Source organism: Caenorhabditis briggsae (assembly GCF_000004555.2).
Source record: "Caenorhabditis briggsae complete genome, chrI, whole genome shotgun sequence".
Classification (NCBI taxonomy): domain Eukaryota; kingdom Metazoa; phylum Nematoda; class Chromadorea; order Rhabditida; family Rhabditidae; genus Caenorhabditis; species Caenorhabditis briggsae.
Window position 1 is genome coordinate 3,484,044 of NC_013489.2, and position 23,432 is coordinate 3,507,475.

At 38.6% G+C, this 23,432-nt stretch overlaps 5 protein-coding genes across 5 annotated transcripts in view; 3 read left to right on the top strand and 2 right to left on the bottom strand.

Annotated features, from left to right (window-relative positions):
* Positions 1-1,526: 1,526 nt before the first annotated feature.
* Positions 1,527-13,920, top strand: Cbr-tag-163 (the record flags this gene model as incomplete). The annotated part of the gene is made up of 15 exons (XM_002639043.1): positions 1,527-1,624; positions 1,678-2,217; positions 2,579-2,722; positions 2,768-3,259; positions 3,317-3,515; positions 4,378-4,620; positions 4,978-5,135; positions 6,003-6,070; positions 10,373-10,459; positions 12,397-12,516; positions 12,561-12,640; positions 13,195-13,342; positions 13,387-13,520; positions 13,567-13,676; positions 13,725-13,920. The coding sequence occupies 15 exons, from the start codon at positions 1,527-1,529 to the stop codon at positions 13,918-13,920; spliced, it is 2,817 nt and encodes a 938-aa protein (XP_002639089.1).
* Positions 13,921-14,879: 959 nt separating this feature from the next.
* On the top strand, positions 14,880-16,504 carry CBG14908 (the record flags this gene model as incomplete). The annotated part of the gene is made up of 5 exons (XM_045242779.1): positions 14,880-15,011; positions 15,138-15,296; positions 15,361-15,816; positions 16,101-16,400; positions 16,445-16,504. 5 exons carry the CDS (start codon positions 14,880-14,882, stop codon positions 16,502-16,504), a joined length of 1,107 nt encoding a protein of 368 aa, XP_045095554.1.
* Positions 16,505-19,183: 2,679 nt separating this feature from the next.
* Positions 19,184-22,047, top strand: Cbr-col-53 (the record flags this gene model as incomplete). Its single annotated transcript, XM_045242780.1, has 7 exons — positions 19,184-19,342; positions 20,597-20,612; positions 20,776-21,044; positions 21,220-21,304; positions 21,352-21,426; positions 21,474-21,908; positions 21,956-22,047. 7 exons carry the CDS (start codon positions 19,184-19,186, stop codon positions 22,045-22,047), a joined length of 1,131 nt encoding a protein of 376 aa, XP_045095555.1.
* CBG14910 lies at positions 19,883-20,414 on the bottom strand (the record flags this gene model as incomplete). Its single annotated transcript, XM_002639045.1, has 3 exons — positions 19,883-20,015; positions 20,200-20,242; positions 20,297-20,414. 3 exons carry the CDS (start codon positions 20,412-20,414, stop codon positions 19,883-19,885), a joined length of 294 nt encoding a protein of 97 aa, XP_002639091.1.
* Positions 22,048-22,238: 191 nt separating the features above from the next.
* Positions 22,239-23,432, bottom strand: part of CBG14912 — a gene marked incomplete at both ends in the record, with an annotated part of 2,776 nt that continues 1,582 nt past the window's right edge. The window contains 4 exons of the mRNA XM_045242784.1: positions 22,239-22,402; positions 22,714-22,812; positions 22,860-22,946; positions 22,991-23,171. Coding sequence (XP_045095556.1) covers positions 22,239-22,402; positions 22,714-22,812; positions 22,860-22,946; positions 22,991-23,171 — 531 coding nt within the window. The remainder of the gene's footprint in view (positions 22,403-22,713; positions 22,813-22,859; positions 22,947-22,990; positions 23,172-23,432) is intronic.

Genomic DNA, 23,432 nt, shown 5'->3' on the forward strand with positions numbered 1-23,432 from the left:
TCGCGTTCGCGCGCGGTTGAAATAGAACCGCATACGGACCTGTAAAAAATTGATTAGAAAACGGATCCGTTTGGTCATGACTCGCAATCGGATCGGATACGGAGATCGCGAACGGACAGGATACGGAAAAAAAAGAATAATGTACTGCTATTTACTAAAAACGGTTCGCGTACGGTCCGTATGCGGTTCCTATTTCAACCGCGCGCGAACGCGGAGCGTCCGTAACGGATTGTTCGCGAATCACCTGTGGGTTCAAGATTTTTTGGAAGTTCTTACGAATCTCCATGTACTTTATCACTGATTTTCGAACAGAATGCAATAGTTCAAACGATTTTACACTTCCAAGTGGAAGAACACCATTTTTCGCTATTCCTCCATCTCTAAATCTCTTCCTCTTCTATACTATCTCTCATTTTTTGATTTGACTTTCTATTTTTAATTCAATATACACTGATGATACCTGTTCATCCGTTAAAAATGTGAAAAAAGAGAGAAAGAGATGACACAATTTTTCGTCTATCTCTTTGCTTTTTTTCCTCCTAGAAACTTAGATTTTCTACAGTTTGATTCAGTCTTTTTTGTTATTGTTTTTTCAAAAATTAAGGTTTTTCTTTTTTTTACTGCTGCAATTACCGTAAACACTCTAATAGAAGACAAGCCAACTTCGAGCCCATATACCGTATTTCCTCTAATAGAAGCCCACCTCTAATTGAAGCCCACTTCTAATAGAAGCCTACCCTCCGACGTGCTTAAAACATAGAAGCGCAATTTCTATCAGAATTTCGTGCAGTTCAATTAGTGCAGTTCGTACAGTGCAGTTTGTTTAATCGGTTATTGCAGACATTGTCTTTCTTTTTAAAAAATATTCCAGTGATTTCAAATTTTGATAATTTCCTGACTATTGACTAGTGAGAAGGAGGTTGAAAAATAAAAGTCCATTGGCTTCAATTAGAGGAAGTACGGTATCTCGGTCCCTCTAAGAGATATCAAAAAGTAGTCAACTAACAAAATGTTTATCATAATACCAAAAATATTTTATTAGTTGACTACATTTGGATAACTTTTACAGGAACCGAGATATATGAGCTCAAAGTTGGCGGTTTGAGTGGTTTTCTATTATAGTGTATACGGTATGCTGAAATTATGACTGAAAACTACCTTAAAATAACAAATCCTAAAAAATCCTAAGAAAATAAAATAAAAAGAAGGAGCAGAGAAAAACAGAAAAAAGACATTGAGAAGAGGTTGTAACCTTCATCCTATCCTATCCAGGTATCAAATTTCCATGTCAACTAGTACCTTCTCTTGTCCAGGTTCAGATTTTTCGGTAGTAGTTTGTTTCTGTTTTTGTTTTTTTATTGTTTCTCAAAATTCTTCCTCAATATTTTTCGAATTTCTGAACCCCCATTTTTTCAGACGACGAAACGAACCGATCGAGGCTAGAAGTGGAATATAGTGAAATTCGGAAAAAGAAAAAGAATCAAATCAATAATAATCAAGAAGAAGAACAAGAAGAAGGTTCAACAATGCCGGTTGGACCGCCTGTCCCACCAAAACCATCTACTCCGATAATGAATGGAGATAGACTGGGAGAGTATGGAGGAGGAGATAATGTTCCAGAGAGGTGGGAATTTTAAGATTTATTGGGAAAGTCATTTACCAATTTTAAATTTTCAGACGAGGCATTCTTCCTGCTTCCCTTCGTGAAAAGATCAATCAGAAGAAAGAGTTGGAAGGTCGTGCGACACCAAGTATCGAACCAGATCTTGTGGGAAGAGACAGATACGATAAAGCATCCCGTTGTTTCTCATATGTCCCCGCAAAATCGATGCAAGAAGCGTTCGAACGTCCAAGAAGAACATCATTCTCCAGAGCAATTGAAAAACGAGAGAATAGTGTGGAGAATATCAGTCAGGAAGAAGTAGCAAGAACGACGATTCCGCAAAGTTATCAACCACAAGATATTGCGACACCGGCGAAATGGGATGAACAAGTGGAGGATGCGAAACAAGCGGCGCTTTTAGATGAATTGGCGAGAGCTCCATCGGCAATGCAACAGAATTATTGGGGACGAGGCGGAGATGATGAAGTGGATAATGTTCAGGTGGTGGAACAAGCACAAAGAGCAGTTATTACTCCTACGTCTACACTCCAAAGAAGACCCAAACCACCTGCAAGGTCTGGAAGTTATAGGACATTGAATGATGATGCTTATTGGTAAGGTTATCCTTCTTTTTTCAAAAAAAAGAACTAATGTAGAAAATGCTGTTTAAAATACCTAAAAGCTAAATTATATTTGAGCTCTCAAAACTAGAATTTCTAGTGTTGGAGTCTTTTATCCTTTTGTTTATCTAAATACCGTAAACTTTGAACTCAATTATCTCGGTTCCTATGAGAGATATCAAAAAAGAATCAACTGATGAAATAATTATCATAACATGATCAATATTTTGTCAGTTGACCAATTTTTGATATCTTCACTAGAAATCGAAATAATTGAGCTCAAAGTGAAGATCCTACTCGAGAAAATATTTTGACTACAGTCCAAAAATCATACTCCTATTCTTCAAACTTTCAGCAGTGACATGGACGAATTGTGCGATCCAGACTACTATCTGAACTTCAACACCAACACGGCTCCAGTCCCACCGCCACGTCATCAGCATGCTGGAACAAGAAGTGTGCAATTGCCGAGAAAGAAGATGAATTTTGATGCGGTGACGTAAGTTTTGTTGCAAAATGCTCTTAAGAAACTCCTCGCTTTCAGAGATCCTCTGGACGATGTACTGGAATCTACGAAACGTCTTGGATCAGCGTATTCTGTTGGAGACGTTCGTCAAAATGGAGAACCACAAAAGAATAATGACTTCAACTTCTCGAATACGCTGAACAACACACCGACTGATTATAGACAACACTACCGTAATCGTAATTGTCAATCTGTGACGACACCAAGAAGTCACCACTTCTCAACAACACCTTCAAGAGAACAAGAATCAGATGCTGCTGATTCGTGGTTGAATGGAAAATTGAAGAAAGTTAGAAGTAAAAGAGATATCGATCCAGATATTGTTCGTCGTCGGACTCAAGAGAAAATGCTGTTAGAAGAACTTAAAGACTCAGCCAACAACGACGAAAATCAGCAGCTAATTCCAAATGGTCATTATCGTGGCAATCAGAATATCGATCCATTGGCAGAGTTCAGAAGAGAGGAAGAGAGACTGAGGAATACTAGAAGTCCATATGGAGAGGAGAGATGGTAAGTCAATTTGAAAATCATTATCATATCATACATAAAGCTATGTTAATTTTGTAGGCGTGGTCGAATGCGTGGCAAGCCTCCAACGCCTCCACCAAGAGAGTCGAGTGCTTCTCCAGTCAACTCACTGGCACGTGGAACTCCATCAAACCATTTGGAGAATTCAAGACAAAGACACAACCAATCGGTGCCACTTCCAATGCATCATAGACAGTTTGATGAGGATTTTGATGTCAATTCGTTGCTTAACTTTTCGGTGAGATTTTAATAGAGCGGCATTGAAACTTGAATTTCAAATATCTGCAAAACGAATATGGTTTCTCAATGATAGTCGGAAATACTTCGTTAGAGATCGTCTTTCAAAATTATTTCCAAAATACCGTAAAACCACCTGAAATAGAATGGTTTTTAACTTTGAGCTTAGTTATCTCAATTCCTGTGAAAGATACAAAAATTTTGTCAACCAATAAAATGTTTGTTCAATTGTGATTAACATTTTATCAGTTGACACTCTTTTGACACGTTCAACGGGAACCGAGATAAATTGGCTTAAAGTTAAGGCCTAGTGACCGGGTTGTACGGTAAAGTAATAATTATAAAAATTCCAGTCGGGAGGACCACAAGAGCTAATTTGATTTTTTTTTTAACATATCGTTAGACCTGTATTAGTAAGGCCGGCCTTTTTATTGTTCCATGGCACCTCCAGAGGGCCCTTCAATTAGAATGGCCCTTCAACTAGAAAGAGGAGGATCCTGTGTTTGAACAAATTCCTGTAAAATTCTGGAATTTCCGGAACATTTTTGACTTAAAACGTATGAAAAATTTTTAATTTCAAACAACACATTTTGACGGGACCCTCTATTTTTCCAAGCTCTTCTCGAAGGACCCTTCTATTTTAAAGGAGTCCTTCTAATAGAGATTTACGGTACCTGAAATTAGAAATCTCTGAAAAAAAAATGTGGTTCCTCAAAGCTAGATGGAAGTACTCCGAGAGATTAAGGTTGTATTTTGAATTTACTTTTGAGATAAAACTTGATAAAAAAGGACTACAAAAGCTATTTAAAATAGAAAATACTTGATTATTATGAATTGAATTCTAAACTCTCCCAATTTTTCAGCACGACCCTCGCCAGCAATCAAACAACACAATGGATCGAGGCGGTCGTAGTTTATCTCGTGGAGCTCGAATTCAAGATGCCTATTATCAATCTCAACAGGATTTATCAGCCAACAACAGATACTATTCTGGACAGGAAAGAGTTGCAGCTGCTATCTACAGAGCTGAAACTCCCCACCGAGACATTTATGCGAGTGGAACAATAAACCGAGCAGAAACACCTGGAAGATATTTCCCGGAAAATGTGAGCTTTTAATTTGTTTTTGACTTCAGAAGTATTATTGAGGAATAGACAACTTGTCAAGATTGTTATTATTACTTTTGGAGTTAGTCGTTTTTTGAATAAATATAAAAACATAGAATCAAGAATGAACACCGTCATTGAATAAAAGAAGAAGAAGAAGAAGAAGAAGAAGAAGAAGACGAAAGAAACATAGAAAAGAAACAATAACATTATCATAGTGTCTTCTTCTTCTTTTTATTTTCTGTCCGATTCAATCAAATCTCTCAATTTTCTCCTTTCAACAAAAGTACGAACTTAACTACCCTTTTTTTCTTCAAAAAAAAAGACCTGAAAAATCTATAAAATTAGTATTTTCAGAGCGCAGTTCTCGAACGTTCGGCCACACCATCCTTCCCGGTGTCGCGTGCCACACCTCTTCCGTTCCATCCATTGTTGTATAATAACGGTGAACGAGGAGGAGGAGGAGACAGATATAACAACGGTTATAACGGTGGAAGTAGTACAATGAACAACAGGTATGATTATATGATTTTATCTCTCTTTTTTTGGGGTCCTCTCCGTCCCAGAAGATTATCCGGGAGAATGGTAATTTCCGTAAAGACTCTAATAGAATGGCCCCCAACATTTAATTTTGTGCGCTACTATCTCGGTTCCTACAGAAGATATCGAAAATTTGTCAACTGATAAAATATTGATCATGTTATCATAAACATTTAGTCAGTTAACCACTTTTTCATATCTTGCATAAGAGCCAAGATTAACGAGCTCAAACTTGACAGTGTGAGGGCCCTTATATTGAAGGTTTTACGGTAGTAGGATTTGGGGAGATAAAGTAAAATACTTTGAAACATATTTCTGGAAAAATCAGGAGTCCACCAATAGCATATATTGTGGAATAATTGTGCTTTTACATTTTTCGAAAATTCACAAAAATTGGTTTTTTATATCAGATGATAGGAAAATTTTCGAAATCTAGTTTGAAGCCTAGAAAGCGATCTAAGATACTATAAAACTTGATATAGAAGGGTCAAGTTTAAGCTCAATTATCTCGGCTCGTATGAGATATATCAAAAATGTGTCAATTGATAAAATTTTTATCATAATATCAGCAACATCTTGCCAGTTAACCATTTTTTGATATTTTTCATAGGAATTGAGATAATCGCGCTCAAACTTGACCGTGTGGGGGTCCTTCTATCACAGGTTTAACGGTAGCACTTTAACATCCCACATTTCGATTTATAATAGCTACGTAGGGTAGATACTGGTGAAATTGTTTTCAGCATGTTTGAAAGTAACTTTCTACAAATAAGCAGAGAATTAAAGGTCCATGTTAATCTAATTTTAAAAATAATAATAATTAAAAATAATAATAATTTCAGATCCGCCTCTCCCAGACACTTTGGTGGCTCCTCAACGTTGAGCAGACGGTCTTCAACCAATTCTGTTGGTGAGTCTTTTTTTTAATTACTAAATATCTGAAACAAAAACAATCCGGACACCTAGACCGCACCAGACTTTTCTTCCTCACCCAAATATTAATAAACACCGAAATAAGTCAACCAGTTCTCTTTCACAATCTCATATTAGTACTTGAAGATTGTCCCTGTATGTCCGCTTATTATTAATACCTCTCTCTCTCTTTCGATGTGTGAGCCTAGGCGCAAATATTTTGTCGTCGCCCCCGCCAAACAAACTGGTCTTCTCCTTTTTTCTTTTCATTCACGGTCTCTCTTCTGGGTGTTCCCCCTTTGCCTATTCTATCCCCATTTTGAGGTAAAAGGTAAATTGAGCGGACACACACAGAATGAAGTTTTTGAAGAGTGAGTTTTCGGAGATTTTGGCGAAGTTGAATCTGGAAGCACTCGAACTGTTTTTTTCAAAAATATCATTTAAGAAGCATTGTCAGCACCAACAGCCATGTGAGGTCATCAGAATGACTTAATTCTCCTCATCCTAGAAAGTTAGCAGTTAAGAATCTCTAAAAAGTGAGCGTGATTCAAAGAATTTTAGAAAAAGTCTGAAATTCAGTTTAATAGAAATCGCTTTGAAATTGTAAAGATTTCAGACGGATGGTGTAGATATCCATGATGACGTGGCTCAGAGAACAACAGCGGAGATTCCATTTTATTTGATTTTTTGAGTTGACTGACAAAGTAATCGCTAGATAAGCTAGAACAATACTACTACTATAGTTTGAAACTGAAGTGCACATAATTTTACTGACCAACGCTTTTGTTCTAAAACGAATGACGGGGAGTATTTTATTTAAAAACCAAAACCTAACTTCCAATTTGTAAAAGGAAATAAATGTTTTGAATCGAAACTTGCACTTTTTTGAAAAAAAAATCTTATCAATAGAGTGTTATGAACGAAACACATAAAAAATATAACTGCAAAGGGAAGACAGATAGTAGGCAACATCACATAGAAAATCAAAAAAAAGAGCTGGCATCAGAATTCCGTAACAATCGAGACTTCCCGTTTTAGGCAGTACATAGAAGTGAAAAGCATTTTAACGATGTTCGTAGATTTCTCCGGAAAGCAAAGCAGTTGAAATCTGTATAATTTTTTCGAAAAGGTAGGTAATTGTTACGTCATTAGAAAGTCATGAATCCGTCCCGATTAGCAAGGAAAGTGACTCAAAAACTTTTTAATGAATATGTTAGCAGCATCTATGTCGTAAATCAAAACTTGAAATTCAAATGAACAAAATTTTCGAAAAATAAGAAGCAACAAAGTTTTGGGGATGCTTCCATTATAGAATTTTCGGTATCTCTTAAAATAAAAGCTGTAAATTATTGAATATAGAAAAAAGGTCCGCGCTCATCACTTTTTCTCATCAGGTGTTTGTTCTGCCCCTACCGGTTTGGCAAATAGGGGTAGTCTGTAATAATTAATCCTGGCGCTGGATGGAACCGAGCCCGTGGTGTGCGGCGCGCTGACCATGGTTTGCAAAAGCGTACACTAAGATACCACGCGCGTCACCGAAAACGTTTATAATAAACATCGTAAACTATATCCCGCTTCTATAAGAACATCTCGTTTTGGGTGGGCACAGCGACGTTTCGAGCGTCGTTACTTTGTGAGCATGACTTTTCGAAAGTAACGATTTTTGCACAGAAAGACCGCAATACTTTGTTGTCTACGTTTTCAACTGATTTTTAAATAAGTTCTGTGTATAATTGAAGCTGTTCGGATTTTCTTTTTGCAACGCTTCGAAGCAGACACTTCGAAAGTGTGCAAGTGCGACAATAAATCCTCTAAAAGGCTTTGAATACCGTAAGAACTGTAATACAACGCCACCTGTATTAGAAGGTTCCCTCTAATACAACGCCACCCTTATTAGGTGCTTATGTTTTTTTTGCTTGATTCACAAAGTAAGTACGCGAAACTGTGATTTTCGAAACATCGCACTTTCAAAGTTTCTGCTTTCTAAGCGTCGCGGAGCTTTGATGTAGGTATAATTTTCGAGACCACACACGAACGTATTGAAAGTTTTCCCCATCTTGAAATTTATTTTCCTCGCCTTCCTTACTTCATCTGATTGAGTAAAACCACTCTGCAAAAGTGAAAAGAGTTGTACTTCCAAAGTGTGTGTATTTTTTTTCTGCCACCCTCAAAAGTATCTTCTTCCGATTCGCTTTTCCATCCAGTCATGTTTATAAAAAATTGTGAAGCAAAAAGAAGAAGAAGGAGCAGGAGGTCTCTGAGATTTTGCTTTCACGGTGCTCTCCCATGGGAACTTTGGGAAGGGTCCCTTTCCTTCCGATTGGACCCTTTTCCTTCTCACACACTCTCAGAAGATATGATAGAGGGGTCGACCAGAAGTGGGCGGGGCTTATTTTTGGGGGTGAATACGGGAGACATGGGGGAGACGAAGAGACGCAGAACGACGGAGACAGCTGTCAGGCAAGACTAGTGGGAGAGGTGGTGAGAGGATGGAGTCTCTTGCTGTGTGCCTTTTCCTGTGTTCTTCTTTTTTCTTTTTCTTATTCTAATGCTTCCAGATTTTTAGGTGAATTTGAGATTCCAAATTAGGAGACTTGGACTATGAGTGTCTTAACTTTCTATGATCTTTCACTACTCTTCGAAATGTATCCTTTGACTTCCAAAATAATGTAATTCCGTTTTCTTCCTTCCGTAACTTCTCTTTTCATGTTCACTGATACTTCGTCTAGAATAGAAAATTCCAGAATCTGAATAGGATTCTGAATCTCACTATGTCCACTGACACTGCGACCACCTCAACTGGTGCTGGAACCATGACCACCGCATCCACTACAGTCGTTATCCATCTGAAAAGAAACCATCCCGATGAATCAGCCACCACCGGATCAGCAACCGCTCAACTCCATCAACACTCCAGAAGTCGATACTGTGACGTATCGTTAGCATCTTCTGAAGAGTCTTCAGATCTTTCGGATGTTGATGAAAAAGAGGATCTCATCAGAAGGACCATCACATCATCTTCTAAAGAGACGATGGAAGAGGATGATGATGATGATGTGGCACAAGAAGAAGAAGAATTCGATGACGTGGTGATGGAAGAAGACGTGGGAGGTGGTGGTGGAGATCGGATAGAGGATCAGTTTAGTCGAGGTGGTGGGATTCTTAAGAAAAGTAATGGGAAAGGTATGGGACCCTTGCTAAGGGTATCAACGTCATTAATTAGAGAAGTGCCTGATTGAATATTAGCATCATGAGGCTTCTTATATAATGTGTCATCCTAATATTAGCCAGCTTGTTATTAGTCTCTCTGCAAGTTGCAGACTGCAACATAGGCCTATGTGTCCAAATGTCCACAAATCCCAAATTCAAATACCGTAAAACTTGTCATAGAAGAGCCCCCTAATATTTAACTTAGAGTCGATTTATCTCAATCTCTGTCAAAGATACGAAAAACCTCCTGTCAACCGGTAAAATGATTATTAAAATATGCAAACATTTTATCAGTTGATTCATTTTTGATATCTTTCATTCAAGCCGAGATAATTGAGCTCAAACTTGACAGTGCGGGAAACCTTTTATTAGAGGTTTTATGGCATATTAAATCCCAAATTCAAAGAGTCGGAAGACTCCCAAAGTCTCATAATCTACCCAGAAAAACCCATTTGGAGTTGTCTTCTCCCGAGTTCTAAAATCACTTCTCTGCGCCTCCGTCTATCTAATTTTTTTTTGAAAAATCCCGAATTGCTCATAAAACTTCTGCCTCTAAAAACATACTGATGTGTGTTCTACTACACAAACTTCTCCCTCTTTTTCTCAAAGAATTTTATGGGTGCGGCCGTTTTTCGGACAGAAAGGAATAGAGAAAATGTAACTATGGAGGGAAGAATGGAAAACAGTTAAAAGGAGAGGAATATATGTTGATTTCTTTCATCAAAAAGAAGGAAGACTCATAAAGTTTTATGCGGTTAGATTAGGCGGATTCTGAAGACTGATGACACGTGGCGCGAACCAAATTGAGCGGAGGAAACGGGAAAGAAATTGGGCGGAAAACATGCTTAAGGATCAACGAACGTTTTGAAAAAAACTGAAAAAAATGTCGTCTTCTGAAAAGTAGTTCAAAAAATTAGGTCACCGTTTTTCTCAAAAATAAGTTCGGAAAATTCCAGGATGATCCTAAAAAAGTTTACCTGTTTTTTTCCAGATATTACTATGCATTGAAAAATTTCCTTTTCCAAAAATTCAGCAAAATAGGTCTCGTTCTACATAATTTCCATTTAGATTACCAATTTCTCAATTTCAGACACTTCCGAAATCATTCATCATCATCCATTATTTGTAAAAGACACCTCCAAATATTGGTACAAGCCGTCGATTTCCAGAGAACAAGGTTGGTTCTTTTTGTCGCTTTAAAATGCATGTCACTATTTTGGGAAATCAATTGGGTTTTCGGTCTTATCAATAAGAAAAGAGCAGGAGTTGATTGGATTATTCAACATTGAAGTTTGTAATTTGCCAACTGTGACTGATAAGAAAGTGAATGATTGAGTTTTGACTATTCAAAAAGTGAGACAAACAAAAATAGAAGGCATCCGGACGTTCTGATCAACAGGCAAACCCAGAAGGCAACTGCTCTGGAATAAAAATCATTCGTATACCGTAGACCTATAAAACAAGGGCCCCAAAGTTCGAGCCAATTTATCTGGCTTCCTCTGCAAGATATCAAAAATTTGACGACTGACAAAACCCTGCTGAAATTATGATAAACAATTTATCAGTTGACATCTTTTTGATATCTTTAACAGGAACCGAGAAAAATTAACTAAAACTTGACAGTGTGTTTTTCTTATTTTTTTCGGTTCCTAAAAAAATTGTTTGTCATAATATCACAAACATTTTATTAGTTGACAACATTTTTATATCTTTAACAGGAACTGAGAAAAGTTGCCTCAAAGTTAAAAGTTAGGAAGGCCCTTCTATAACAGGTTTTTAATCAGTTTGACAGTAGAATATTTTCTTAAAAGTTTAAGTTAAAACCAGAATAAATTCAAAACACATTGTAGATCAAATTCCCGGTCTCAGATGGTTTCAAGTTTCTTTAGACTTGCAATTTACACTATTTTCTCCGTTGAACTTTTTCAATTTTTTGTTCAGTCCACCCGAGAGAGAGAGAGAGAGAGAGAGAGAGAGAGAGAGAGAGAGAGAGAGAGAGATATTCATGAACCCGGGGAGTCAGCAAGATATATGTATAGAAACGTGTAACCTCAATTCCCGTCGTATTGTGTTGTAATATTGTGTTGTGTCCGAGAAGTAGGAGAAGCGTCCGAATGTTCTTATTCTTCACTTTCTCCATAGTACTGAACATAGTGTAAAAGAGAAGAGCATTGATTCGAATCGAAATGATCGAGCAGGAGCATAACGAGAAAGAAGTGAAACTTTGTTTCGCAAGGGATAGGGTCAAATTTCGAATTCTCGCTAAATTGAAATAATAAATAAGATACTAGATACAGAAAATTCTCGCAATTTTAGGTGCTAGTCGTCAAATTTAAAGCCTTAAATGAGCTACCGTAAATCCTGTACTAGAAGGACCCCCACCTTATCAAGTTATAGCTTATTCATCTCGGCTCCTATGAGAGGTATCAAAAATGTGTCAACTAATAAAATGCTTGTTAGATTGTGATAAACAATTTATTAGTTGACAACTTTTTGATATCTTTCAAGGGGATCGAGATAAATTGGCTCAAAGTTAAAATTTAGAGAGCCCTTCTATTACAGGGTCATGTTCATACAAAAAAAATTATGAGTCCTCTAAACTGTTTCCAAAAATTTGGCAAATTAAATATATTTCATATCCTGACATCCCTATTTTCTGATCCCGAAATTTCGCTATTTTTTGGGCTATCCCGGGGATTCTGAACATCAGTCATTTCGTGGAAATCGTTCAGCTGCGCTTGGATGTATGTGATGAATTGTAGCATTTCTAGAAGCAAAAGAGTCAGAAAAGCAAAAGTATGAATTATGAATGTCTCCATTCCATTCTTTCCTTCAGAAGGAAGAATATCTCCCAAAAAAAGAGAGAGCGCACATTTGTTTTTCATGGGATTTATTGCTCCGTATGGAGTCACCGTGGACATAAAAAACAGAAAGAAATGTTTTTTGGTGGTAAACAGAGAAGGGGAAAATGCAACAAGGGAAAGAATAGTGAAAAAAGAGGTCGAGAAATTTGAAAAATTGTCTAGAAAGATTTTGAGCAACACTGATCAGTTTTGATGGGAACTGAATATTTTAAAGTTGCTGAAAACAACCTGGGAATGTTCTTATTTTCAGCGATAAACATGCTTCGAGACAAACCACCGGGAACATTCGTTGTCCGTGATTCCAACTCATTCCCAGGAGCATTTGGTTTGGCACTCAAAGTATCCACACCACCGCCAGGTGTTAATCCAGGTAATTTCGAACTTTATGATAAAATTCGTAATACTATTTTTCAGGCGATGGAACCGAACTCGTCAGACACTTTTTGATTGAGCCATCACCGAAGGGTGTCAAACTGAAGGGATGCAATAATGAGGTAAAAGGCATATGGGACCTAAAGATTTATTAGTTTTCGTTTGTAATGGGAAAGGGGATCATAAAGAAAATGAGATGGATGGGGTTAGGATATAATAGTCTGCCATCTAAGCATCGTGGATTCTAGATATCTTTTTTTACACCTCCAACTTTGAGTTCTTGTATATCGGTTCCTATGTGATATATCAAAAATTAGTCAGCTGATAAAATATTAGTGATATTACGATAAATATTTTATCAGTTGAAAATGTTTCGATATCTTTTGAAGGAACCGAGATAAATAGTTTCAAAGTTGATGGCGTGGGCTTCTAGTTGATGGCGAAGTTGATGGCGTGGGCTTCGTTTCAAAGTTGATGGCGTGGGGGTACAAAAATTTTAGGGTCATTGGGGTACAGAGCGATTTAAGGATACAAAAAAAGTGGATTTTGTACCCCTAAATCACTTTGTACCCACTTTGGCCTTAACTCGTTGTACCCTCCCAATTATGCCTTTCAATTAGAGTATATGGCAAGAATCGATATGATTGAACTTCTTTAATCAAAGTTATTTTTTCAGCCCGTTTTTGGATCTTTATCTGCTCTCGTCTATCAACATTCTATAACTGCTTTGGCTCTTCCCACAAAACTAGTCCTTCCGGATTTCGATCCCGCAGCCACACCAGAACACTTATCAGCGACTCAAGCCCTTCTGGAACAGGGAGCAGGTGCTTACAGTATTCTTCTATTCTTCTAATCAGACATTTTTCAGCTTGCAATGTCGTCTATGTGGGCAGTGTCGACGTCGAATCTTTGACGGGTAATGAGTGTGTCAAACGGAGCATCGCTACGTGTTCACAGAGAGCAATGAATGGGGAGAGTCGAGCGGTATCTGTGCATTTTAAGGTAATTTTAATATTTGTTTTCTATTTTTCCCAATTTCATTATTCAGGTATCATCGCAAGGGGTCACACTGACTGATAATACTAGAAAAGTGTTCTTCCGCCGTCATTTTAATGTACAAAGTGTCATTTTTGCTGGAATGGATCCAATTGATAGGAGGTGGGTTTTTTTTGGATAGTAGAGTTTTAGAAATATTTTATCCTTCAGGTTTGAAAATACTCGTGCTCTTGGATTCCACGATGGATGCATTTCTCATGCTCGTCTGTTTGCCTTTGTCGCCAGAATTCCATCGTCTTCTGAAAACGCGTGCCACGTATTCGCCGAGCTGGAACCGGAGCAACCTGGTAGTGCAGTGGTTAACTTTATCAATAAAGTTATGCTGGCACAGAAGAATCGATCATAATTGTTGAAACAATTTGTTTCCATATCTATTTACTTAGTTCTATTTAACAATTTCCCAACTTCTTTTTTTGAAATACAAAAAGCATTAGCAGCATCCGTGATATTCTAAGTCAATTGCCTTTCCAAAAACCCCCTTGACAACCACAAAAATAATACGATTCTTATCATCGCAAAATTTTGATTTTACGGTTTTCTCTCTTTTGTACCCTTTTCTTTTTCATTTACTTTTTTTTCCAAAGCTTTTACAGTTTTTTTTCAGTTGCTTCTTGCATTTTTTCTTATATTGTCGGCGCTCTTTTTCTCCATCAATACAAATATAGTTTTGTATGTATATGAATAAAGATTATTTGATAATTAAAAATATCAATTTTTGGTTTCGATTTGCAAAAACATGACAAACCTTGACATCCAAAAAATAATAATTCTTTCGAGAAGACGAATTTTGTTTTAATTCTAGAAGAAGATTTAACTTCGCCATGTCTCATTAGAATGGAATTAGGCAAAAAAGTTGTCTATTACAAAAATGATGTTCTGATTTTATTTAGTACACTCTGAAATTTTCAGCGGAATCGAAAAATTCGAGACTACTTCTGTAGAGCTTCAAAGTATGGTATACCGTAAACACTCTAATAAAGGGCCACCCAATTCGTCAACTTTGAGCTAATTTATCTTGGTTCGTAGATCCCATTTGGTTCAGACACCCAAATTTGTCAAGTTTTTAATAAGATAAAGTCGATGACATTTTGACCTGGTTATGTCTATTTCCCAGCTCATCTGTCATCGAATCGTGGAAAATCCAGCTGCCTTTTTTCAGCTGATACATGGAAACATTAATTGATTTCCCAATTGAATACTTTTTCTTCTTCGGAATATGGCGGCAATACCGGAAGTACAGTAAGAATAAATTCGAACACCAGATCTTAAAATGATGGAAATTGAAGAGACGCAGGTCGTCAGACAATGCTCGAAGCGGAGCCCATCGACGAATTTGTCCATGAACAAACAACTCGTAGCAAAGAAACATATCAACAGGATTTGGATGAATTGAATATGGCTGATAAGAGAATTCAGAGATTCGTCAGGAATGGAGAGGTACAGAAGGTTTAAAGGTGGGGGGACATGAGAAAAAATGTTCTCGAAATTCCGTTCAAAGATGCCCCTCGAGGAGTTGAACTTGTGAGGGCGATGATTGAGGGTGCGGCGCCGCAACCGACTGAGCCACGCGGGCAAAGAGAAAGGGCACGCCTGATTGCATACATAAAGGCGAGGACGACAGCTGTACGCAGAGTGACATTAAGCATTGTACACCGTGACGGTAGAATGCATACTCTAGCTACAAAAAAACTACGAAAAATCTCCTGTCCCCCCACCTTTAAAGTGAAAAATCTGGATGAAAAACTTAGGAAAATAGGAAATTTAGATTGAAATTTGATTTTTACAGAAAAATCGCTTCACCAACGTGGCATGCTTCGACGAGATTCTGGATCGTGACAACGAAGACTTCTACTGTCATGCAAACACATTCAGCACCCCATACGGAAACTTTGTCATTTCTCAAGCACCCAAAGAGAACACATGTGGAGATCATCTTCATTTGATGTGGATCTACAATGTTCGTACTGTAGTTTGTATGGTTCCAGCCGAAGAAGCAGGTGGATATTTCGTCCCGAAAGAAGGCGAATCTTTTACCGTATTCCAAAAATACACAATGAAAACGAACACGATTTTTGATGAGAAACAAGGGCTTACTGTATACCAATGTGAGCTGAAATCCTATAAAGCACCAAAGGCTCAATCTCGTCGAACCATTTATATCATTTGCTCGGATACTCCTGTTGCTGCACTTCGATCGCCACGTCAGCAGACTGTTCTAATGGAATACATGTGGGCATTTGAGGTACTGTAAGCACTCTAGGGTAAAAGACAATTGGACTACTAAAAATTCTAGTTTTGAGAGCCTCAATACCGTGAACACTCTATTAGATGGTCATTATATACTTACACTTTGAGCTCAATTATCTCAATTTCTATACGAGGTATCAAAATTGTGTCAACTGATACAATTTTGGTATTATGATAAACATGTTTTTTGGTTAACACTTTTTTGTTATTTTTAATAGAAATCGAGATAAAACCTAAATTTTGAAGCAGAAAAACCTAAATTTTGAAAAACCCTTCTAGGATACTGAAGCCATCGAACGTAATGGAACGACATCTGATGCTCTGACAACAGTTCTCGTTCATGGAGTAGCTGGTACTCGTCGTTGTGCATCCTTCGTAGTTGCAGCTGTCATGTGTCGTCAAATTCTGGAAACTGGACAATTTTCTGCATTGGAGACGTGGATTGAGATGAGATTGAGAAGAGCTCACACTTGTACTCGTAAACATGATTTCTATTCATCTCTCTACACTGTTTTTGCATTTGCCGCTCAATGTTGTACTGTCAGTGAATCGGAAGCCACTTTCGTCAAATCAATGGAGGTAAACATTTCGATTGAATTTTTCAACCTAAAAGAGGTTTTCAGATTTTGAAAGTTCTAATCGAGAAGTGCCATAATCGTAAGGAGGATGGAACTGAGGATTAGAGAACTTTCTTCTGTCATTTCATTTATTCCCCATTGTCCTCTTTTGATCCAATAAATAACCTTTTTCTGGCAAAACCTAAGTTATCGGTCAATAAAATATACAAAAAAATTCAGTTGATTTTGACGATTTCCAGGAGTCTGGAGCTCGGCTGTCAAGTTGCCAATCGCTTTGAAAACTTTGGAGATTGTAAAGCAGACCTAAAAAAGGAATTTCTTGAAAGTTCTTAGTTTATCAGCTTTTTGCCGATTCCTGGAAAAGACCCCTTTTTGGCCTGTTTTTGCACTAAAAAGTTGAAAAAAAGATGCTTTTCAAACCCCGGAAAATAGCTGGAAAGCTAGGGATTTTCAAAAGATTCTGTGAAAGCAAAGTTTCCACTCTAGGTCTGTTTCACATCTTCCAAAAGTTTCAAAGTGATCCGAAACATGATAGCCGAGTTGCAGACCAGAGATGAGCGGAATTCCTTGTTCCTTATTCCTTCTTCCGGTTTTTTTCATTTTTTTTATTCCTTATTCTTTCTTCCTTCTTCCGGGTGTTTTTTTCATGTTTTCTTCCTTATACCTTATTCCGGATTTCGAAATTGTGTTCCTTCTTCCTTCTTCCTTCTTTCGGATTTTTAATTTTTTTCCTTTCTTCCTTATTCCTTTTTCCGGATTTTCAAATTTTCTATTAGGTTGGCGGGAAAGTCTTTGTCACTTTTTCAATAGTTTATTTCTCAAAGAAAAAATAACCGAATAATTAATTATATTGTCCATCATTATCAACAACATGTCTCCAACGTTCCCTCAATTTATGGATTCCATTGCGGTAGAATCCAGCCGGGCGTGAGGCAAAGTATTGTTTGAGTGCCGCTTCGACCGCTCCACGGGAATTGAAGCTTCTTCCTTCGAAGGCACGTGTCATATCGCCAAATAACCAATAGTCGGAAGGAGCAAGATCAGGAGAATACGGGGGGTGAGGGAGAACATTCCATCCATATCCCATCAGCTCCTGCTTCACTTGTTTCGAAACATGTGGGCGAGCGTTATCATGTTGATAGTACACTTTCTTGTCTTTCAGGGCCGAACGGTCGACTGCTTTCTTGAGGTTTCGTAGTTGAGTAGTGTAGAGGTCTCCAGTTATTGTTTTGCCCTCGGGCAGAAGTTCCCAGTAGATGGGGCCGTCCACTCCCCACCACACAGAGAGCATAACTTTTTTCGGATGAAGGTCGGGTTTGGGGACATCCTGTGGGCTCTCTCCTTCTCCAACCCACTGGGATTTCCTGTGGTGATTATCGTAGAAGACCCACTTCTCATCTCCGGTTATTAGCCGGTCCAGCCATCGATCGCCCGCGTGGAGAGTGAGAAGAGTAATCGAATCGTCGACTCGGCGGTCAAGGTTGGCTTGAGTCAGGTGATGAGGTATGAATCGACCAAAAAGTTTTCTCATTCCAAGAGACTTCAAACCTTCAAGGACTGTGCTATGGTGAACTCCGAATGTGACAGCTAGTTCACGGCTAGATTGAAATGGATCCGATTGCAATGCGTGCTTCAGCTTGTCCAAATCCAACTCACGGGGTCTCCCAGAGCGATCCTTTTCATCGAGCGAGGAGTCATCTTTTTCGAAACGATGGAACCAATTGCGAATAGTATTGTAGTGAGGGGCATGTGTGTTGTACACATTCTTCAAGAAAGTTTCCGAATCCTTCATCGTGGTGTGAGATAGGAAGAGGTAAATCAAAACATGTCTGATGTGAATAGCAGTGGGAACAAACATATCGTTTCAATTACAGATGAGGAGCAGGGAAGGAGATGGGGACTTGTTTATATGGAAGGTTCTTATCACCTTGTTATTCACTAGAGTCGATATCATACACAGCCTCCATATACGAGAACAGTGATTAAACAAACAGAGTGACAAAGACTTTCCCGCCAACCTAATATTTCGCTCATCTCTGTTCCAGACTGCTGAAAATGACAAAATCAACTGGCCCCTTCAATGGAAGGGTCCCTCTAATAGAAGGGCCTACTGTGAAAAAGGACCTCCCCTTCAAAATGTGTTTTGAAATGAAAAAAATTGGCAGATTTTTATGAATTTTGAACGGAACTTCGTCGAATTTTTCGATGCGAAATTTTCGAAAAAACTGGCTGGAAAAATAGAAGGGCCCCTGTATAGAAGGGCCCTCCGGAAGTACTTCGGGACAATAGAAGGGCCGGCCCTTCTAATACTGGTTTTACGGTATCATGGTTCTTTATTCCAGCTTACTGGGTTTCATTCCAGAAATTTTTTAATAAGAATTTTCCAACCAGATTTTGAAAGAAAGCAATCTGGGTACTGTAGAAAAGTTTTTCCAACCCAAGAAGTTTTTGAAAAAGTAAAGGATCCATAGTTCTTGAACATTCGGAAACCATCGATGTCCCTGTTGGGTTTCCGGTTTGATTCGGGAAGGATGTGTCTTCCAATTAAATTGTCGTCCATCTTTTTTCCTTTTTTTTCTTTATATGTCAATTGAAAATAGGTGTTGAGTAATTATGAGAGTACGCTGCTGGGGAAAAAAGAAGACTAGTTTGATTGGTTTCGGGTTTCAAGTGCAATTGTGTAGTAGGTTATTCTTCATTTTCTACAGAAGTTTGACTTCATTCCTTCTTGAAACTTTTGATTTTTAAATTTAGCATTTTTCAGTTTTACACAATTTTTTTAGAATGTCGCTTCCCTCCTACATCTGGCGTAAAACTGCTTCTCCTACTGTAGCGATCACTCTTTCGGTTAGCGCAGTTATTTATGTTACCGCGATTTGTCCTTTGGTTTTTCTTTATCTTTTTGGAGACGCATCGAATGTTCTGGAAAACGAACAGTGTCCGGTAAGTTATGTTTTGTGTTATGCATCGAGTGTACGGTATGAATTATCAAATCTGGAAAAAATTTAGACAGCCTTTTTGATCCGACTTTAAAGTCTGGTATTTTTGAAAGCGCACATCTTTAAAACTACGGTAGATAGCAAATAGTTGTCAACTGGTAAAATGTATAAAAGTGAATTTCTGACAATTTTGCAGTTAAACTTTTTGATAGCTATTTTAGTTTTTGATATGCGCTTTCAAAGTTTGCGTGCGAGGAAGGAGCAGGTGATTCGCGCAGCGTCTATAATAGGTGAAATATTGTTCGCGGAAAGTCGCCATGAGTACATCGGAACATGCCTGCCGCAGGTCATTTACAGACCAATCGCGAAGACGCCACCGCAAACGACCAATATTCGCCCTATCGCGAGCAAATCTCCTACAATTGGCTTGTGGCGAGAGCAGTAATTGGCATGCATTTTTTCGAATCTGGAAGCTAGCCGCTGCTTAAAATTATTTATTACACAGAAAAAATAATTAAAAAAGACAAAAAAAATTGCTGAAAAGTTATATGTTTAACTTTCGATGTAGTTTTGCTGGCTGGAACGGCGTCGAAGCTTCTCCTTCTGTCAGTTTTTGACTTTTTGGATGATGGTCCAAGTGGGGGTGGAGAAGACGGTTAAGGTTTTCGGCTAGCAAACTGAAACAATTCATCTAGATTTGAAGCTGCCACTAGCTTCTGTACTGTACCTCAGATAGATTATATCGGCTGGAAATCTTGTTGAACTTCTCGAATTGGACACTCCCGCATTTAATATTTTCTTGACCAACGCCATCTGAAATTAGAATGTTTTTTCTCGAGATTTTGATTCAAATCTACCCACCGTTGATTCTTGATTTCCTTCCTCTTTCTCCGGTGCTTCTTTTCTGGAAACTTGTGATTTTCTGGCTCCCTGTAAAAATTATATTACAAATTCGGACTTTCTGCTGGCTCCTTACATTTTTGAAGTACGGTGTCTCTTCTACCTTCAGAATTATCCGGAATTCTGACTCCTAACTTCCGACTTTTGAATTCCGACAACCTTGCATTCCCGGTCATTGAAAATTTTCCTTTTTCCTCTTTTTCTGAAAACAAAAAGAGAAATTCATTCTTATACAGTATTCTAGTATAATGTTATATGTCGAGTAGTGGTTTCTAGACAAAAATGGAAAAAAAACGGCAAAAAAAACGAAGTAAAATACCCGAAATAGGGAAAGGAAGTTCGGAAAATAAAAAACAAGAATTTTTTAGCGATTGGTCTATTGTGGACCTTTTATGGGGCCAGTTAGTAAGATACGCTATTTCCCGGTAGATAAGTAATTGGTCGTTAACGACTACCGTATCAGACCCATATCGCACACATCGCCCACCCACCCAGAATCCATCTAGGATATGCGCGCATTCGGAACACTCGATTCAGCCTCTCCCGCATCGCACACATATGAGACTCATCGCAGCTCGTTGTTCGCAATATGTGTCAAACGGACTTCTAGAGGATCGCATATGGATCGGGTCCTTTATGCGCATCATCGCCCAGGACCTGTGTTTATAGCCCTATCTCTGAATCACCTGTGTATTCTGTTGACGGAATTGAGCTCCGATAGTGTGCGCAAACACCAAGTGCGCTCACCGCTACACTACGGCACACCACAAGAACGAAGGGTGTGTTTCAACATTATGAAGTGGCGAGCGCGCGCCCACCAATGGCGGTTTAGAGAATATCCATTTTTTAGTCATTGAGAATCCGGTTGACTAAATTTTAGCTGCTGTCACTCTTTTCAGACCGTACCCTTCCACATATCAAAAAACTAGCGAAACGAAAATTCTCCTGCCCCCCCCCCCCCCACCTTTAATAATTTTCCAGACCCAAATGAGCGAACTACGAGAACGAGTGAATATTGTCAAAGAACATATTCACGATAGTATTCGACAGAAAAGAGAGCTTGCTTGTTTGTTTTTTCATTAATTCGATGTTCCATGACTCGTTTAATTTCAGCTTGTTGTGTGGGACCACCCGGAATGAAAGGATTTCCAGGAAAGAATTCAAGAGATGGGTATGATGGGGAACCAGGTGAGTGGCATCCTGATGTTGTTCTAGTAAAATCTAAATTCTTCAAGGTCGTGATGGTCAACCAGGACGTCCAGCTGATGGAGATAGTCGCATGATTTGCATTCGTGAATGTCCTGCTGGTCGTCCGGGACGAGAAGGTGGTGATGGTCCAAAAGGACAGAAAGGACAACGTGGACGTACAGGACAACAAGGAGACACTGCTCCTCCATCAATTCGTGGGGAACCAGGAGAACGAGGAGACAAAGGATTCCCAGGAGCACCTGGAACAGCAGGAGAACCTGGAGAGCCAGGGAGAGTGTATGTGTCAGATGGACCACCAGGAAAAGATGGAGAGACAGGACCACGTGGACCACCTGGAGATAAAGGACGAACTGGAAGAAATGGAGAGGATGGACTTCCTGGAGAGCGTGGAGAGAGGGGATATCAGGGGTTGAAAGGAGAAGTCGGAAAAAGAGGACCAATGGGAACATTCGGACCCATAGGTGAGCTAGAAAAGTCAATTTTCACTGGAGAAATGTTTTATTTTAAGGTCCCAAAGGAGAGCCATGGCCTTGTGAATCTTGTCCACCTCCTCGTGTCAGCCCTGGCTACTATCTCAATTCCAGAAATAAAAAACATTGAATTTTTTTAATTGAATGAAATTTTTAAGATGACCGGAAAATTGCAGACCACCAAATGCGAATATGGAATCTTATCTTAAAATTGAATGTAGAACACTTTGGTTTAAAAAAGATTGAACAAAGTCTTCATTCAAGAAGTTCATCACCTAGATTCTTAATAATTTATAAAACAACATAAGAAATCGGACTGTATTATATTAATTGAGCAGTTTCATTTCTGATAACCATTTCAGCTAATTCGTCGTCCTTCTGAAATTCGTACGTCTCCAAATTGTTGGCTCTCATTGGAAGTTGGGCGGCCGGAGGTCTTGATTGGACTTCAATATTGTTTTCTACTGGAGATTGTTCAATTGGTCCTGCAAATGTAAAGCTTCTTTTAATTTTTTTTTTTAATTTGAACTGCCGTAAAAAACCTGTATTAGAAGGGCCGGCTCTTCTATTGTTCCAAGGTACCTCCGGAGGGCCCTTCTATTACAGGGGCCCTTCTATTTTACCAAGCCCCTCTCGGAAGGTCCGTCTATTAAAGGGCCCTTTTGTTAAAGGGGCCCTTCTATTACATATTTTATGGTATATAATAGTATGGAGGTGGTTTTTATAACCATAAACATTAGTTTTTAGATATTCGAAAATTGAAAAGACTAGTTTAAAAACGATGGGAATAACTCACTTTGCATTCTTTGAAAAGGCACAAAATGACCAGGAATCGGTGGTCCGGCTCCTAGAAACGGCATTGTCAAAGGACGAAGAGCATTTAGTAGAGCACCTTCTGTAACAGAAGATCTTCTTTTTTTAATTGGGAGCATATGAACTCACCCATTACAAGCAACCCATTCCTAGATACAGCTTCTCGTGTGGCTATGGAATTCAACTGGTTTACAAGAGCTTCTTGTTCGGACATTTCTGAAAAAGACTAGACAAATAAACTTTCCTTACTTAATCCTCACTTGCTAAAAACGTTCTATCGTCTTCAATTGTCGGAGGTGGAGCTGGTTGAACGACGATTCGTGTTGAGGGAATTCCTAGAGGTGGTGGTGGGATTGGAGCTGGTATTGGTGGTTCAACTGGAATTGGTACTGTAGTTGCTCCATTGTTTCTCTCGGAAATCGATTCTCCACCTGGGTGAAGCTGCAATTTTTACAGATTATATACTAGTGTTTCCTTTATCACTCGTCTCTCTGATTTCAAATTTTCAGAAAGTTCGAACAAGTCTAGAGCTGTATTTTTTAAAGAGGGACTCCGACCAAATTTTTTGTATTGTCTATTCAAAATAATCGCGCAAGTGAACGAGTAAAAATGTCTGCGCCTCTACAGCGTCTCTACAGGTTTGGAGACTCTCTACACGTTTTTTACTCGTTCACCCGCGCGATTATTTTGAATAGACATTAT